This window comes from Lacerta agilis, chromosome 3 (genome assembly GCF_009819535.1).
Source record: "Lacerta agilis isolate rLacAgi1 chromosome 3, rLacAgi1.pri, whole genome shotgun sequence".
Taxonomy (NCBI): Eukaryota; Metazoa; Chordata; class Lepidosauria; order Squamata; family Lacertidae; genus Lacerta; species Lacerta agilis.
In genome coordinates, this window is record NC_046314.1 from 30,918,513 (window position 1) to 30,934,951 (window position 16,439).

General features: G+C 40.5%; 1 protein-coding gene across 1 annotated transcript in view; it reads right to left on the reverse strand.

The window, feature by feature from the left end:
• The window catches only part of DST (dystonin), a 292,631-nt gene that overhangs the window by 184,601 nt on the left and 91,591 nt on the right, over positions 1–16,439 (reverse strand). The window contains exons 7-8 of the mRNA XM_033143180.1: positions 14,987–15,064; positions 11,864–11,956 (exon numbers count right to left, since the gene is read on the reverse strand). Of these exons, the coding sequence (XP_032999071.1) occupies positions 11,864–11,956; positions 14,987–15,064 (171 nt within the window). The remainder of the gene's footprint in view (positions 1–11,863; positions 11,957–14,986; positions 15,065–16,439) is intronic.

The window sequence follows — 16,439 nt, forward strand, 5'->3', positions numbered from 1 at the left end:
TGAGATACTGTTGTTTACAATTTTTCCTTTGAATGAGACTCCCTGTGCTATTATATCCCAAAATTTTCTGTCATCTCACAGTTTAATCGCCTTATCAAGTGCCTCCCATTGTTCCTTCCTATAAAGGGATTTCTTGAGGCTCATTAAAACCAATAATTGCTATTCATAGCTTTAAAGCAGGTAATCCCTTGCAACTCACTAATTAGTAGTTACCACATAAAGATCACCTTGCCGACAAAGATCCGTATAGTTAAAGCTATGGTTTTCCCAGTAGTACTGTATGGAAGTGAGAGCTGGACCATAAAGAAGACTGATTGCCGAAGAATTGATGCTTTTGAATTATGGTGCTGGAGGAGACTCTTGAGAGTGCCATGGACTGCAAGAAGATCAAACCTATCCATTCTGAAGGAAATCAGCCCTGAGTGCTCACTAGAAGGACAGATCCTGAAGTTGAGGCTCCAGTACTTTGGCCACCTCATGAGAAGAGAAGACTCCCTAGAAAAGACCCTGATGTTGGGAAAGATGGAGGGCACAAGGAGAAGGGGACGACAGAGGATGAGATGGTTGGACAGTGTTCTCGAAGCTACTAACATGAGTTCAGCCAAACTGCGAGAGGCAGTGAAGGATAGGCGTGCCTGGCGTGCTCTGGTCCATGGGGTCACAAAGAGTCAGACACGACTGAACGACTGAACAACAACAACAACAACATAAAGATTCAGTAATCAGCACAAGTTCATTCTCTTTATATAGAATTGAAGTGAGAAGATTATTGAAAAGAACCAAAAAGTATACAGCAAAATCGTATTTCTCAAACTTTAGGGCTGCAATCCTATCTACACTGATCCAACAGCCATCCCTATTGAACACAGAGGAATTTAACCTCTGAGTATAGGATCTGCATAGGATCGTGCTGCAGGATCAGGAGCTCTTCTAATTCCCATTAAATTCAATGAACATGACATTTCCCATTGAAACCAAAAGTGAAACATTTTATTACCTGTGTGGCTCCAGATTTATGAATGGGCCCTTAGCTTGCAAAAGTGGACACAGATTTGCATATGACACAAAGCACATGGACATGTTATGCAAATCTGTGTCCACTTCTGAGAGTTGGCAGGAGGGCCCAATCCTCAGACAGTGAAGTGAGCCCTAAAAATCCTGAGGAAACCTGCTTCTGGGTTTCACACGCGCGCACACACACATACAAAACCCTTTTTCTACACATAGACCTCAGGGGAAACATTTCTACCCCAGTCTTCTTCCCGACATCTGAGAATTTATTTTCTCTTCTTGCTGGACAAAGAAACATGTAACCCTGTGAAGCCCAAACAGCCAGACACAGGTTTTCTACCTCAGCGAGGTAACAGAGCAGGTGCAAAATGGGGGAAACCCACACTGCACCAGGTTGAGGGAAGCCAGGACCCTTTCCCTCCTTCGTCTTATTTCTTCACGCTAGTCCTGCAGCTCCAGGCCAAGCTTGGAGGTGTGTGGAGAAGAGAAAAATTGGGCATGTCTTTTTCTTTCTTTCTTTCTTTCTTTCTTTCTTTTTTCTTCCTTTCTGATCCCTGACACCACAACAAAATTCACAGTGGAAGGGAGAGGAGGGAAGCAAATTTGTTCATCAAGTATTTAACAGACATTGGTTAGTCATACTACATTAAAAAATAAAATAAAGTCGCTACTTTTGGTCTGATGAATAGGACTGCCTGAGCTAAACCCCTCCCCTCTCCAACTCCTTAAATTCAAAAGTAATAATAAAATTGTAAATTAATTCTGCTGTTGGTGTGATAACCTTTTTCTTTCTTTTTTGTCTCATTCTTTATTCATTCAGATAACCAAACGTCTAAAGTACTCAGCAGCTTGGCCTGACAGCAAACTGAAAAGGAAACCAGCTTGTCTGTAATAGTATAATGCCTTATAAGCTACTTCAAGTAATTAGACTTTTCACATGGAAATCTAGAGTGCATGTGACTATATTTGTGATCATGAGGTTGGCACATACAACCCAAAGGTTTGCGTGAAGGCCTCTCTTCAGAAGTGCCACATCTTACACCTTATATCAACAGCAATAATCAGCCAATTTTATACTCTGCCCTGGATTATGTATTCTGAGGCAGGAGGACAAACAGAGACACCCTTTCCTCACTTGCAATAAAGTGCTGTGTATGCTGATAACAGAAGCTGATGTGATTGTACAATCACTCAGAGATTGGATATAGGTTAAGCCGGGCAATAAATGTATGAGAGCCAACCTGCATGTTATAAAAGAGGCACTGGTTGCTACTGCCAACCTTAGCTAGAATGTGAGCCAGGGTTCAGCTCCAACTGGAACCTGCTGACAATGTTAATGGTTCAAGCCTGGTGAAGCTCAGCATGCTTCTGATCAATGTACACAATGCATTCCCCTTGCCACTTCACACACAATACTAAGCCGTGGCTTATAAAATTATCGTTTATTAAACCATGGCGTAGTGTTATGTATGAACTCTTCTCACTGGCTTAACTATGGCTTGTTTACTGCCAACAAACCATGATTTAAAGCCAAACATGTTTTAACTATGGCTTGGTGTTACTTGCAAACCCAGCACTCTTTCTTCACTACGGTACCAAACACTCAACAAACTACAAAGGCATGAGACAAAAGGAGCTGGGAAACTAAACAAACTTCAGAGAAACAAGCCATGGTTCATGTAATCATCTGTGGGACTACTTGGAATAATTTAAGATGTGCTAAACAAACCACAGCTTAACATTATGTGTGAACCAGACCACTTAATTATTACGGCCAACTCACAAATGCCCGAGACCAAGAGGTAGCAGAGTTTTCTGTATCAGAGAACTCGGGACAGCTGCAAATTTAGTGGTTCTTCTATTTAATAAATAAAACAAGATCATGATTGCTAAGATTAGCTCTCCTACAAAAATAATACAGAAAAGCCTTTTCGAAGAGTGGAAACACCCAGCAAGATAAATGGGTCCAAGAACTGTCAGCAAAGAAAGAATCAGAGCTGCAGAAAGCTGGGAAGCTGAATAGGAGCAAACAGTGAAACTGAAGCAGGAGGCCCAAAAGCCATGAGCTCCACCGGTGTGTCCACACATTCCCAAACTCACTGCCATCTTGTCCCTCCCCCCTCCTAGTATGTGGCAGCAACACCACTACTGGAAGGCTTTTGCTGTGGCTCCACCTCACCGGGTGAGCGGCTCTTGCCAAGGGCATGGTGGATTCAAGAAAGAGGAAAGAACCAGCAGTGGACTAAGGTGCCAGGATCTAAGGATGAAGGTGTAAGAGAAATGAAGGAACCAGAGTTAGAGAAGGGGGAGAAAAGGAGCTGAAAATGAAAAGTGTCAAGGGGAAAAGGGGGACAAGCTGGGAGACGGGACAGGACAGAACACACATCCATGATCTTGGTAAAGGAAAAGTTATACGGAATGAGCAGAGGAGAAATTGATATCCAAGTGAAATTTGGAGGAGGGGGGGATGGATCATGGATCAAAAATCCAATGCAACATGGAAGCCAAAGAGTAATACAGGTGTAGGCAGAGGATTTCACAAACCAAACTAAATGAACCAGACACCTTCTGTGGCTAAACATCTCTCATTTTAAATTAACAAAGATTTATGCCTTTATGAATACACAGGTCCTAGTGATTTTGAAAAACAAAACAGAAATTAATAATTATTAATAATGGGTTTAGGTAGATTGTAGCTTACAAAAAAAAAGAATACATCAGTGTGTACATTAACCAGCGACAGAGACATTATATACAGTTGAATGGTTGCATGTTGTTCCACACAGCGTTCCATGTGGAAGCAAGAAGCGCAGTAATGTAGAAAGCAGCAAGTTTCCACCTTAGATATCTGAGCCATGCATTGTCTATACCTCTTAGATCCCACCTACTTATGATAGCAAGCCCTGCCCATTATCACTATTGCTAGGGCTAGCTTTATGGAAATGATGACAGCAACATAGTCTATGGATACACTCTAGAGAATGGCCATATGTTGCAACTTATTTGGCCCCTTACTCAAAATGTAATATCCAGTAGACAAACTGGATGGCAAAAATTAACTGAAACACATGCTACGTACAACGGGTACAAACATTTTAAAATTAACTCTTCTGAAAAATCATTCATTTGGGGGTCTGTTTTTTATTTTTAAAGTTATTTTTCAATGCAAGAGCAGCTAACCTCAAAACCAGCAGGAGTTCAGCAACAGTTATTGAAGTAGTTATGAAATACTCAGCATGCAAAAATCAAATATCGCTCAAGGATTTAAAAAAAAAAATTCCTTGGAAAACTGTATACTATTCCAACGCTATGGTATATTTACCTTGCTCCTGTTTGGTAAAATGCTGTAAGCTTCATTTTCCTCTGAAAGAGGCAGAGACACGGATTTTGGAAATCCTTGCTGCAGGTGGGTTTGATTTTGAAGTTTAGCCGGATGCCAATTGTAACCGTTTTCCCATTTGGGGGAATCATTAGTGATTCCAGAAAGAGCCTTGGATGGTGCATTTTCTTCGCACTGCTTGTTTAACACACAGTTTGAGCCAGATTCCTTTTCAAAATTTACTCCTCTGTTTTTCTGGAATGTTAATTCTCCTTGGATCCCGTTGTGAGAAGATTTCTTGTCCTGCGTGCTGCAACCGGGCTTGCGTTTTTGGGGACACTTTTCCAGATCTTCAGTTAACAGTCTCTCTTTTTCTTGAGACTTACTAGCTCTTCTGCCTTTAGCACAAGCACCATCCCCACTGCTTGAATCACAGCTTGCCCCACTCACCAGTTTTGCTTTAACAAGATCAGTGTTAACATCGGTACTCACAATCAGATCAGTTCTGTCCAGCAGAGCCTTCTGTATAACGGACTCATGAATTTCCAGCTCCCTGGGATGAGTTGCTGTCTCTTTAGAACGATTTGCTTTGAACTGAATTTCCCCCTCATTTTCCTTAATCTTCTCTGGCTCTCTCTCATCTTTAGCTTGTTTCCTTCCTGATTTCCTCCTGAAGTATTTTCTTCCAGGGGAATGTTTTGCAGGACTTAAGGGAGCTCTGGCTGGATCCAAACACTGTTCATCTTTGTCAGCCCTCACACATCCACAGACATTCCCCATCTGGCTCAGAGTGTATCAAAGCCACACAGACTCTGTAATTTTACTAAGTTTACATGAGCAGAAATCATTTTCAGATAGAGCTAAAACCTCCAGCTTATATCCCTAATATCTTTCAGGCTGAACTCCCGGTCCTCAGGACGTAGCCATTTTGCTTATGAGAAATGCATACGCAATAAATGTTGTGGCACTGTGCCCAGGCCGGGCCTGTGTCTGATTAGACACTGAGGCTTATTTCTGGACACCAATCCTCTTAAGCAAACATCACTGCCTCAGCATTAAACTGTAATGCCGATGGCCTTTTTGCACCGATGACTTAGCATCTATCAGAAACAGAAAAGCCTCGTGCAGATGTTACTTTATATGCCTAACAACTGAAAGAGAAAGTAATACAACAAAACAAAGCCCTAAACCAGCACTACAGATACAGTGCCAATAGCAACAATGCAAGAAATATGTTCCTTTTGAAGTCAGTTTTAAAAATCTGGTTACGGATAATACACAGGAAAATATAAGATTATTCTTTCCAGGTCAATGCTCCAGACTAACTACTAAGAAAGTACCAGAAATTAATAGACTTAAACATTTGACCATGGTCAAAGCACCTGCAAGTGAGTAGCATAGTGTCCCATAAATTGATATTTAGCTGGAGATCTTTGAATAGCAGGAAGAGCAAAGAAAACGAAAACACAGTGGGTGAATTTATGTAGAAAGCTACTAATAAAAATTTTGCAAACTGGAGATTACTTAGTACTAGGGTATAATCTTATAAGCTTCTTTGGTTTCAGCAGGAAAGTTTTTGTTTTCTCTTTATCAGCAGCAGGAATTAAGATGTGCCACACATTGTTGCAGCAAACAAGTCCCTATATGGAATCTCATGTGAATCCTGAGTGGCAATTGCAAGCCATCTGATTTGGGGCTTACACCACAAAGTCCTCCTCTCTGAACTGAACAGTGGTGTCCCAAACCACAAGCCATGCTCGCTGTGGATTTTTTGGTCAAGTTAATTTGCCACAGATACAGGCAGGAAAAGCTAGAGGTAGCAATGTGGCATTGGCCACAGTACCTTTAGGTCTGGTATGAGGTACCTTTAGTCCTCCAGATATTGCTGAACTAAAACTCCCACCATCTCTGGCCATTGGTCATCTTTCCAGAGCTGATAGGACTTGTAGCTCAGTAGCTTCTGCAGAGTCAAAGGTCTCCACAGCTCCTTAGGACAAACAAACATGGTACCCCAGGTGCTACTTTAAAGTTTGCTGCATGACTACTTCCTGTGGTGAGGCAATCATGGTCAGGCACTCACTGCCAGGTTTAACTCTCATTTGCCCCATGTCTTGCCTTGTAACTTAAGCGTGCTCTCTGAGCAAGTCTCTCTCCATGCTACCAGTATTTTGTACCGTGAAATGTGATTTCCCACTATCATGTAAGGAAGAAGGCTTCCAAGTTTCACCATCACCTAGCCTGTGTCATTTTAATCAGTCCACCTCAGGGGGAAAGTGAAAGCCCAGAACAAACGCTGGCTTGAGGCCTTCCTGGGCACGTCTGCTATTCCATCTAAAATCATTAATGCCAGGTGACATCATGATGCGGTAAAGACAAGCCTGCCAGGAACACTCAGTTATCTCCTATAGTGTGCCATTACATCATTTTGCAATCATTCCACAAGGGAAGCGGAAAAGATTTAATACTATGGCAGGCCTCACACACGACCCACTTTCTTAAGCAGGTAAACAGAAGAGCTTATTTTTGCATTTATATCCCACCTTTTTCTCCAAGGAGTACATGGTTCACCCCTCCCCTCCTTAGTTAATTCCTACAATAACCTTGATAGGTTAAGAGGATGTGACTGGCCCAAGGTCACCCAGTGAGTTTCATGACTGAGTGGAGATTTTAACCCTGATCTCCCAGGTCCTGGTCTGACACTATATCACACTGGCTTCCTAGAACATTTGACTCACACAGGAATTTGCTATAGTTGTTGTTCTTGTTTTATCACAAGCTCCTGTGTGTGCTGCAGCAGCTGAAGTATTGATGGGATGGAGCTGCTTGCAAGGTATGTACTTTCATTAACTGCTGCACACACAGTTAACCCAATCTTAACCTGGCTGTGAAATTCAGCTTAAAAGACCAAGTCTGAACATTTTATCCACAACGAGGGGGCATATCACACAAAGTAACAAAAAAATTTTTTTAATTGGATATATAAATAAAAGAGAACATAGCCTTTAAAAGCTGTCTTATTACAAATGACAGTCCATGATCATATCTAATAGGAACCATGAAGAAAACGGTAACTGTTCACCTCCTATAGCTACGGATTAAATTGCAGACATTAAATAACTCCGTGTTTAGATCTCGGAGAAGATCAGCCATTGACCTCTTGCCTGCCAGTTTTAAATCATGAGCAGATTAAAAGTGGATCCTTGAAGAAATATTTCAATGTCTGGAGACAGTCCAGAGGTATGCTTCAGAAGAAGATGTTTCTGCCCAACCACATGCTGGTACACAGCCAGTAGCAGGCCCTAACAAGAGAATAAGCTTTTAAGAGCCCTGCTGCACTCATGGTGTGGTACCCCTTTCCCAGTCTCAACATCTTTTGTATTCCCAAGATAAAACAACTCACTTAATGTGCAGAAAAGCCAGCCGGTTCTGCTTTAAGGGATTAATTCCTGCAGCATCAAGCATTTACAGGTGAAGCAGTTGTGAAAAATGTCTCTCTCCACTGCAGGGGGGCTCCATGAACATTTTACTGAGATGAAATATTTACATCTCAAGCATGTGGTGGCTTGTACACATGCTCTCTTGGGGAAATAAACAGAGGGCTACCCTTGAAAAGACACATTGCTTCTCAGAAGCAACTAAATGAAATTTGTAGTGGACTTCGTGCTCAAAAGAAGGTTTGAGTACCCCACATTACAGCATTAACTTATTTTTGTGATGTTAGTGGTTGTGTGGATGTGGGTGGGCCTGGCTCAAAAAACAAAAACAAAAACCCCTCAATATTTTGTTAGTGACTTCTGCAATAAATAAATAACTGCATACAGCAAGTATATTATGGTGATTTGGGAAGGAGGGGGAAACACAGGGTTATGTTTCACCACATACAAAATGAGTCGATAATGGATCAAAATAATGTTTATCCTAATTCACTATGCTATTATTATGATTAATTGCTCTGCAGATGTAGCTTCTTCAACTTCGGACAAATACCAACATACATTTTAAAAACAACCCAGTTTTATCTCCAATTTGGTTCATAACAAACTACCGTATATACTCGTGTATAAGCCCATTTTTCCAGCATTTTTATGCTGAAAAAGCCCCCCTCAGCTTATACTTGAGTGAGGGTCCCCGGCAGAGGCTGTTGGTGGTGGAGGAGGAGGAACGAGCAGGCTGAAAGCAGTCCTTTCGGGCTGCTTGTTCTTCCTCCACCACTGCCGCCACCAGCCTCTGCCTCTTGGCAGCACCCCAAGTAGGCTTATAAACGAGTCAATAAGTTTTCCCAGTTTTGTGGTAAAATTAGGTGCCCCGGCTTATACTCGGGTGGGCTTATACTTGAGTATATGCGGTAAGTAAATGAAAGAAAAAATAAACTAAAATGAACATAACAGCCTAAAAAAGAAAACTAATTCCAGTTTATATAAAGCCAAATGCTTGCTGAAACAAAGGGTGTGGGAGTTGGGTTTGTTTGTTATGTTTTTGTCACCTCACAGGTTTTTGCCACAAAAACTGAGGGAGCCAAATGGGCCTCGCCTCCTTTCAGAAGACATCCTATAGCTTAGAATAGGTTTCTCCAGTTTGATGCCCTGTAGATGCTTTGAACTAAAACTCCCACCAGCCCCAGCCTGCATGGCCACATGGTCAAGGATTGTGGGAGTTGTAGTTCAAGCATGTGGAGGACATCAGGTTGGGGAATGCTGAATTAGGATTTAAAACATCAATAATACAAGAGAAGGTCCTAATACTGCAGAGAAAGCAGAAATGCAATTCAATCTGTTTTAATTAAATGAGGCTTTCAGATTCCAAAGGTCATTTAGGGTGTGTGACATCCAAAAGACCATATATACATTATCAGAGAAGCATCATTGAAAGCAAAAGTACTACTTACTCTCATGCAATATTTGAATGAGCTCATGCATAGTAACACTGTTTTTCAATCATAAGCAACTGTAACTAGGAAGGAGGTACCTTAGTGGCTTTGCTAGCATGCTGAAAACACACATAAATTGGCTTACTGATAGTAAAAGAATTCATAACCTGCTCATGAGTGAGTGGAATCCAGGTGGGCATTAGAATAATCGGAATCATCAGTTAAAATCCAAATGGTCCCCGAAAGCAGCAATGACATAGGAACAATTGCTCAGGATAAATTCACGTGCTTCATACCGATTTCTGTTCCATAAACCTTTCACTATTTGCACATCTAACTATTCCTGCTTAGAATTTTGTAATCAGGAATATATGTAAGTTATCCAACTAGGTACTGCTTTTGAAATTTCTAAATCAAAGTATAAATAAATGTGAACACCATAGCTTTAAATGCTCTGCCTATTCTTAAACGGCAGATAACATTTAAAACTCTGCACCACAGTTCCTAACAACATGGTATTTATGGTAAATGGTGATTAAGAATCACATGGGCCACAGAATTTACAAACAAAATGCAACTCTCAGGCACTGAAGTGAGAAACAACAATACCAATGCTACATACCGTAAGAACCAGAAGGATACATTACAGAAATTCTTTAAGTACAGTCAGCGCCATAATTCTAGTGCCATCTAGTGTGATCAACCATAACCAACACACTCAACATTTACAACAAGAAATAACAGCTCTTTTATAAAAAAAAAAACCCACACACACACACAACTACTGCTGAGCACACTTGTAATATGCTGTAGAACGTATTAAAAGTTCAAATAACTAGATGTAATGCAAACTGCTTGAAATAAACTGCATGAAATAAAGCTGCACAGGACTTTATTGGCTTAAGTACAAGAGCTCTAGCTGAAATGGCTTCAGGGTTTTCAAAGAAACACTTCATAGCTATTCAGAAAAATCTTATTTCCCCTCCATACAGGAGATGAGATGCCAAATTAAACAAAATTTGTAATCAACAGAGTTCAACTTGATAAATACCCAATATTCAAGCACATTCTTTTTTTTTTTTAAAAAAAGTTTCTTTTTATTATTGATTTTTATTTTTAAAAAATATTGTTTGACAAAAAGCACTTATAGCGCCTCCACTTTCAATTCAAAGAAGAAGAAGAGGAGGAGGAGGAGGAGGAGTTTGGATTTGATATCCCACTTTATCACTACCCGAAGGAGTCTCAAAGCGGCTAACATTCTCTTTTCCCTTCTTCCCCCACAACAAATGCTCTGTGAGGTGAGTGGGGCTGAGAGACTTCAAAGAAGTGTGACTAGCCCAAGGTCACCCAGCAGCTGCATGTGGAGGAGTGGAGACGTGAACCCGGTTCCCCAGATTACGAGTCTACCACTCTTAACCACTACACCACACTGGCTCTAGAGTGTTCTTCATAGATATTCTGCAGTTGGAGGGAAAGGGAGGTGATGGGGGAGAGAGGGTAACGATCTTTCATTCTATTGCATAGTATTTGTGGAGGGTTCTATGTTTTGACAACACAAATAATTTACTGTGGTGAGTATATCCTTTCAATGATCACATGAAGCAGCTACAGGAGAGGGACTTTCGGTGGGGTGTTTCTAGGACGAAGGTGAAACTGTAAAGCTCCCTTGTTATTTTTGTTATGGTTATGTTGTTATATTATATTGTTATTTGTTATATTTATAGTTCTGAAATGTTGCTTTTTTATATGTTGTTATAGTTGCTGTTATGTAGTTTTGCTATGTTCTTAGGAAATTCTTTTCAGACTGTTTGATTTTGAAATGTCGTATATTTCCATGTATAAGTCTATATTTTTTCCTAAATTTTTGAAGTTTAAAATAAGGGGTCGTCTTATACACTGGTAGTGCCCAGTGCATTTTCTTGATTTTGAGTCCCAAAAAATAGGGGGCGTCTTATACACGGGGGGGGGGCATCTTATACACGGAAAAATACTGTATGTTGCTTTCTTTGTCGTAAGCTGCTTTAAACATGATTTGTATGGGAAAGCGGCATACAAATAAAATGAATGGCCTATGATAGCAATGTCTTATAGCAAATGTAACTGACCTGTAGAAAGGACACTGTGAACTGAAAACAGAGACATGAAATTTTCAAACGCATGATGGAAATGACATCCACAGTGTCAATTTCTCATGAGGGGTTCCAAGACCAGTAAGTTCCACTCCCATCCCCAATGGGGAAGGGTGATCCAGAAGGGTCTAGGGCAGAGCTTTCCAAACTTTTCATGTTGGTGACACACTTTTTAAACATGCATCATTTCGCGACACAGTAATTCGGTTACTAGCAAACAGTAGGTTAAACTTACTAACCCCTTTCTAGCCCTGGGAGGAGTGTGGGGAGCGTTCATGCCACATGCCTACACACTGCAACCGACACATTAACATGTCGCGACGCAGAGTTTGGAAAAATCTGATCTACTAGGGAATAGACCCCACTACTGCCTGTTTCTTCCTGAGGCTAAGTTACTGAAAGAGGCAACAGTAGCAGCACCAACAGAATTGCACCCATTTAAATGCTGCCAGCATCCCTATCCAATCACATCTGACAAGGGCTGGCAGGGATGGAGTTTCAAATTGGAAGTGCACTGAAACTGACTAGTCATCTTACCTGAAAGTGCAAAATTATGGTCCATATCAATCCCAAAGTCAATTTGGGATTCCCGTCCGTAATGTCATCGTTCCTAATGTTCACCAGTTTCACCTGTCAAGAGGAGGGAAAAAACTGTAAGAACATAGAATGAGCCTGCTGGATCAGATCTAGGTCCCATCTAGTCCCACATTCTGTTTTCACAGGGGCCAACCAGATGCTTGTGGAAAACTGGCAAGCAGGACATGAGTGCAAGAGCACTCTTACTCCCTGAGGTTTCCATAAACCTTTGCTGTGGAGGCAGAACATAGTTGTTACTGCTAGTAGATAGTTAAACAACTGGAGATGAAAACATTCATTCTGACTCTTCTGCATGATCACAATAAAGAATACTTGCATTCTCAATAATTTTAATAATAAACATAGTGGGCTGCATTTCCAATTTTGGTTTCTCCTCTTGATGCTTTTCAGGCAAAGCAAAGATTGCCTCTCTGTGGCTGAATACAGGAGGAAACATTCTTCCGCCAATATTTGTTCAAGCTTAGATGGCTAAGAAGGAATGGACAGTCTTCTTAACACAAAAGCATGGGGAAAGAGCAAAGAGAAAACATGGAGGATCTTGGATTCTGTCCAGGATCACATCACTTTAGGCTTTTCTGGGCTACAGCTACTTCCCCAACTGTATACTGGGAAGAGTTTAGCTGCATAAAAAAGCCTGTAAGGGAGAGCCTGGCCAATTAAAACAAAAGAAAGCAAATTGCATTAATATTTACACTAGTAGCAGCAGCAGCAGCAGTAATATCTTTATTATCCTAACAGCTCTTCAACTATTCAAAAAGCAGCACTCACATTGACTATTTAACAATATTATAGTCCTGCAATTTTGGAATAAACTTCAGTTGCATTTGCGACTTTTATATCTCCTAATTTATGCAATACTTTCAATGTATTTTGGGAGCCCTGTTATAATGCTGCTGTCACACAATTATTTGCTTATTAAGTTGGAATAAGAATACTCTGATTAAAGAGAGGTATGTGGTGCTTATCCTGATAAAAACATATTTGGGGATATTGTTTAGCAGCCAATTAAACTGAAGCGTCCTGTTGTTTTCCGACCTGCTCATATTATTAAAACTACATTTCACAAGAAATACACTCTACATTTAAAGCAATTAAGCAAGATGGAAAGTCTAATCATAAATCTCCAAGATGTAAAAGAAGTTGTTCTTTTCTAACAAAATGGCATAATATATTTTGCTATGGGGTTTTCTACCTAAGGAAAAGGGGAAGGGGCCTGCAGTACATGAAATGAAGAGAAGAGAAAACCTCAAAGATTCCTACAAATTAATAGGTCTATAAAGGTATGGATACAATTTAAGCAAATTTTAAAAAGCCAAACAATTACTTAGCACAAACATGTGGGTTCCTGGAAAGAAGACTGTGGCCCCTTCGCTCCTCCTCCAGTCCTGCTGCTGCTGTACTGTTATGAGTTAAGCCAGGCATCCCCAAACTCAGCCCTCCAGATGTTTTGGGACTACAACTCCCATCATCCCTAGCTAACAGGATCAGTGGTCAGGGATGATGGGAACTGTAGTCCCAAAAAAACTGGAGGGCCAAGTTTGGGGATGCTTGAGTTAAGCAATGGTTTGGCTTAGTAGTACATCAAACCCTGGCCCGCAATTTATCTTGCTCGAGAGAAATCACAAGCTGAAGCCAAAGTTTTCTAGGATAAGTTTGAGGAACCTTTGGTCCTCCAGATGTTGCTACAACGCCCATCATCCCTGCCCATGAGCTAAGACTGTTGGGGCTGATGGGATTTGAAGTTCAGTAACATCTGGAGGGCTACAGGTTCCTCACGACTGTTCTAGGATTCATAGCAGAGTGGCAGCAGCAGAACCAGAGGAAAAAGCACATTTGGAGCAGGTAACCAACAAACTGTGTATCCATTTTTTTGTAGCAGAAATAAGATCAGGTGCTAGCTAGGGGTTGATGGATCAGTTTATAGCCAGCCTGCGTCAATTAATGCATGTATTCATTCAGAAATCCATTCTATCCCAATTCTACATTAATTTTCAGATTTAAAAAAATATTGCATGAAAATTCACTGAAACATTAAATATTATTTTTTTCACAAAATACAGATTCATAAAAGTAATTTATTTTAAAATACGTTTTTTTATTCACATTTTTGGTGCATTTTTTGAGCTGAGAGCTGCAGAATAAAACTTATAGTCTGGGAGATGCCAATCAAGTCAGCTCACATTATTTTGCCAATAATGAATTCCTCAAGAATGCAGCTGCTTAAATCTTCTATATGACAACTGCAGGACCCAGATCCTAACTGTTTACATTACTGGAAGCAGTACCTATTGCTGGCCCATTTATTCCATCTGGTTTTGACCTTCATCAGTCCCCATCAGAGCTGCCAGAGCACAGATAGTGATGGGTTGCAATAGGGAGAGATGTGGATGAAATGAATACATAACAAGACTCATCTGTAGGCTGTGTTCTAGCACAAATGGTGCAATCCACTGGGAAGGATGCATGGACATGTCTAATCTTTCTGCCTCGAGATCTGATGGGCACAAGTATGCTAAACCAATCAGAATGCTGGTGTTCTGATACGATTTCTCTCTTTTCCCCCCAGGGGACATGCAATTCAGGAACATTGGCAGTTTTGATTTGCTTTTGCTTTGGCAGAGGGGGGGGGAATTGGAAAACCAGGTGAGTGTATCTGTTGACTGAGAGAGATGAATACTGTAGTTCATGAGATATTTTTTTTAAAAAAAGATATATACTCTTCTATTTCATAGGATCTGCCAATGAGGGTATCAATCAACCCCACTTCTCTGGTTCAGTCCAAATATCATGGCTAAGAAATCTTTTTTAAATCACCAAACAGCATAAAAATATAAACTGTAATTTTTCCTTTGTCAATAATTAGTATGTTTTCATAGAATCATAGAACTGTAAAGTTGAAAGGGACTGCAAGGGTCATCTAGTCCAACCCCTACAATGCATGAATCTTTTTACCCAACGTGAGGCACAAACCCACTACGCTGAGATTAATAGTCTCATGATCTACCAACTGAGCTATCCCATCTTTCTAACTTTTAACTAGGTTAGTTAATTGTGGTATCTTACCTGCCGTCTTTTCAAATAATCAAGTGCAATTTGTACATTCTGCAGTCTGTGAAAACGCATCCGACCTTTCTCTCTGGGCTAAAAACAGAAAATGAAGACTGTGAGGCTTTCTATACAACATATGTGACTTACAAGGCAAATAATACTCCTTTAGAATGATCTACATTTTAAAAAATGTTCTAAAACATTAATATCAGAATGGTGGGGGGGTATGTGAAAAAAATTTATTTAAAACCTAATGACTCTGGAGAAAACCCACACTGCTTTAAATATTAAAGAGGCCCTGTTTCACCCCTGTGGTCTCTTTTTGTTCATTTGGACACAATACAGTAGGCCGTACCCATAGGTGAACATCTCATCAGCACAAGGATTTCCACTTGCACAACAGAGCGTTCTAACCCCCTCTTCATTACATGTCCTCTAAATCTGAACACCCAGCCCCATGGAGCAGATTTGGGGATGTTGTGAGGTGCATGTGGAGGGTTATTTATTTAGAAGTCACAATGCTACCGTAAAACTTACCTTATGGAGCAGATGTGATCTACTTTTGGACACAGTTTAGCCGAAGTGAAGCACTGTAAAGTACCCTTAATGACAACAGGAAAGTTAAACTTCTTTCCCATGGAAATCAATGGTAGCCGACTTAACAATGCTTCACTTGGGCTAGATGGATGCCTTCTATTAGCTGTTAAAAAGCACAAATTAGGATCCAGATGACATGTGCCCACCATCCACATTCTCACCAGTGTTCTGTGACAAAGTTTTAGAACATACGTGACTAATTTCCAGTTGTTGCTGTGCTGTACTACAACTCCTACCATCCCAGACCACTTGCTGCACTGGCTCAGGCTGATGGAAGTTGGGAGTCCAGCAATAACTGGAGGGCTAAAAGCTGGCCCTAGAGGCTAGCATAATAATTTAGCAAGTGATTTCAACTGTAACATACATCTCTGGATCACACCCTTTTGTGAGCAATTGTCCAAATGCTTCTGCTATGACATCACTGAAATGAATGGAGTTTAAAGGAACAGTAGTGCTTGCTAGGATGCAACAGGAATGTAGCAAGGGGCACATTATTGGTTAATAGAGTGCATTTTACTAAGCACCAGTAGAATATACCATGTATTTTATTTGCAATGCATCCTATTATTTATTTTTCCTCTAAGTAATTTACAGAGTAAAGCCTAGGAATCATTTCACACATTATGCAGAATCAGATCCAATGCAGCTGAGAAGTGTACCAGTTTGATCTGTAAACACATGTTTTGCCACATTCACATTTTGCATTTTTAGGTGTACACTTAAAACATACATGATGCGTGAAGTGGTCCACAGGGTCAGTTTCTAGGAAATATTCATGAAAAAAAAATGTTGCATCAGAACTAGAAAAGCACATCAATTTTTCAAGAAAGGTATACAATCCGCATACTGTCTATATTAGCAGCAAGTACAC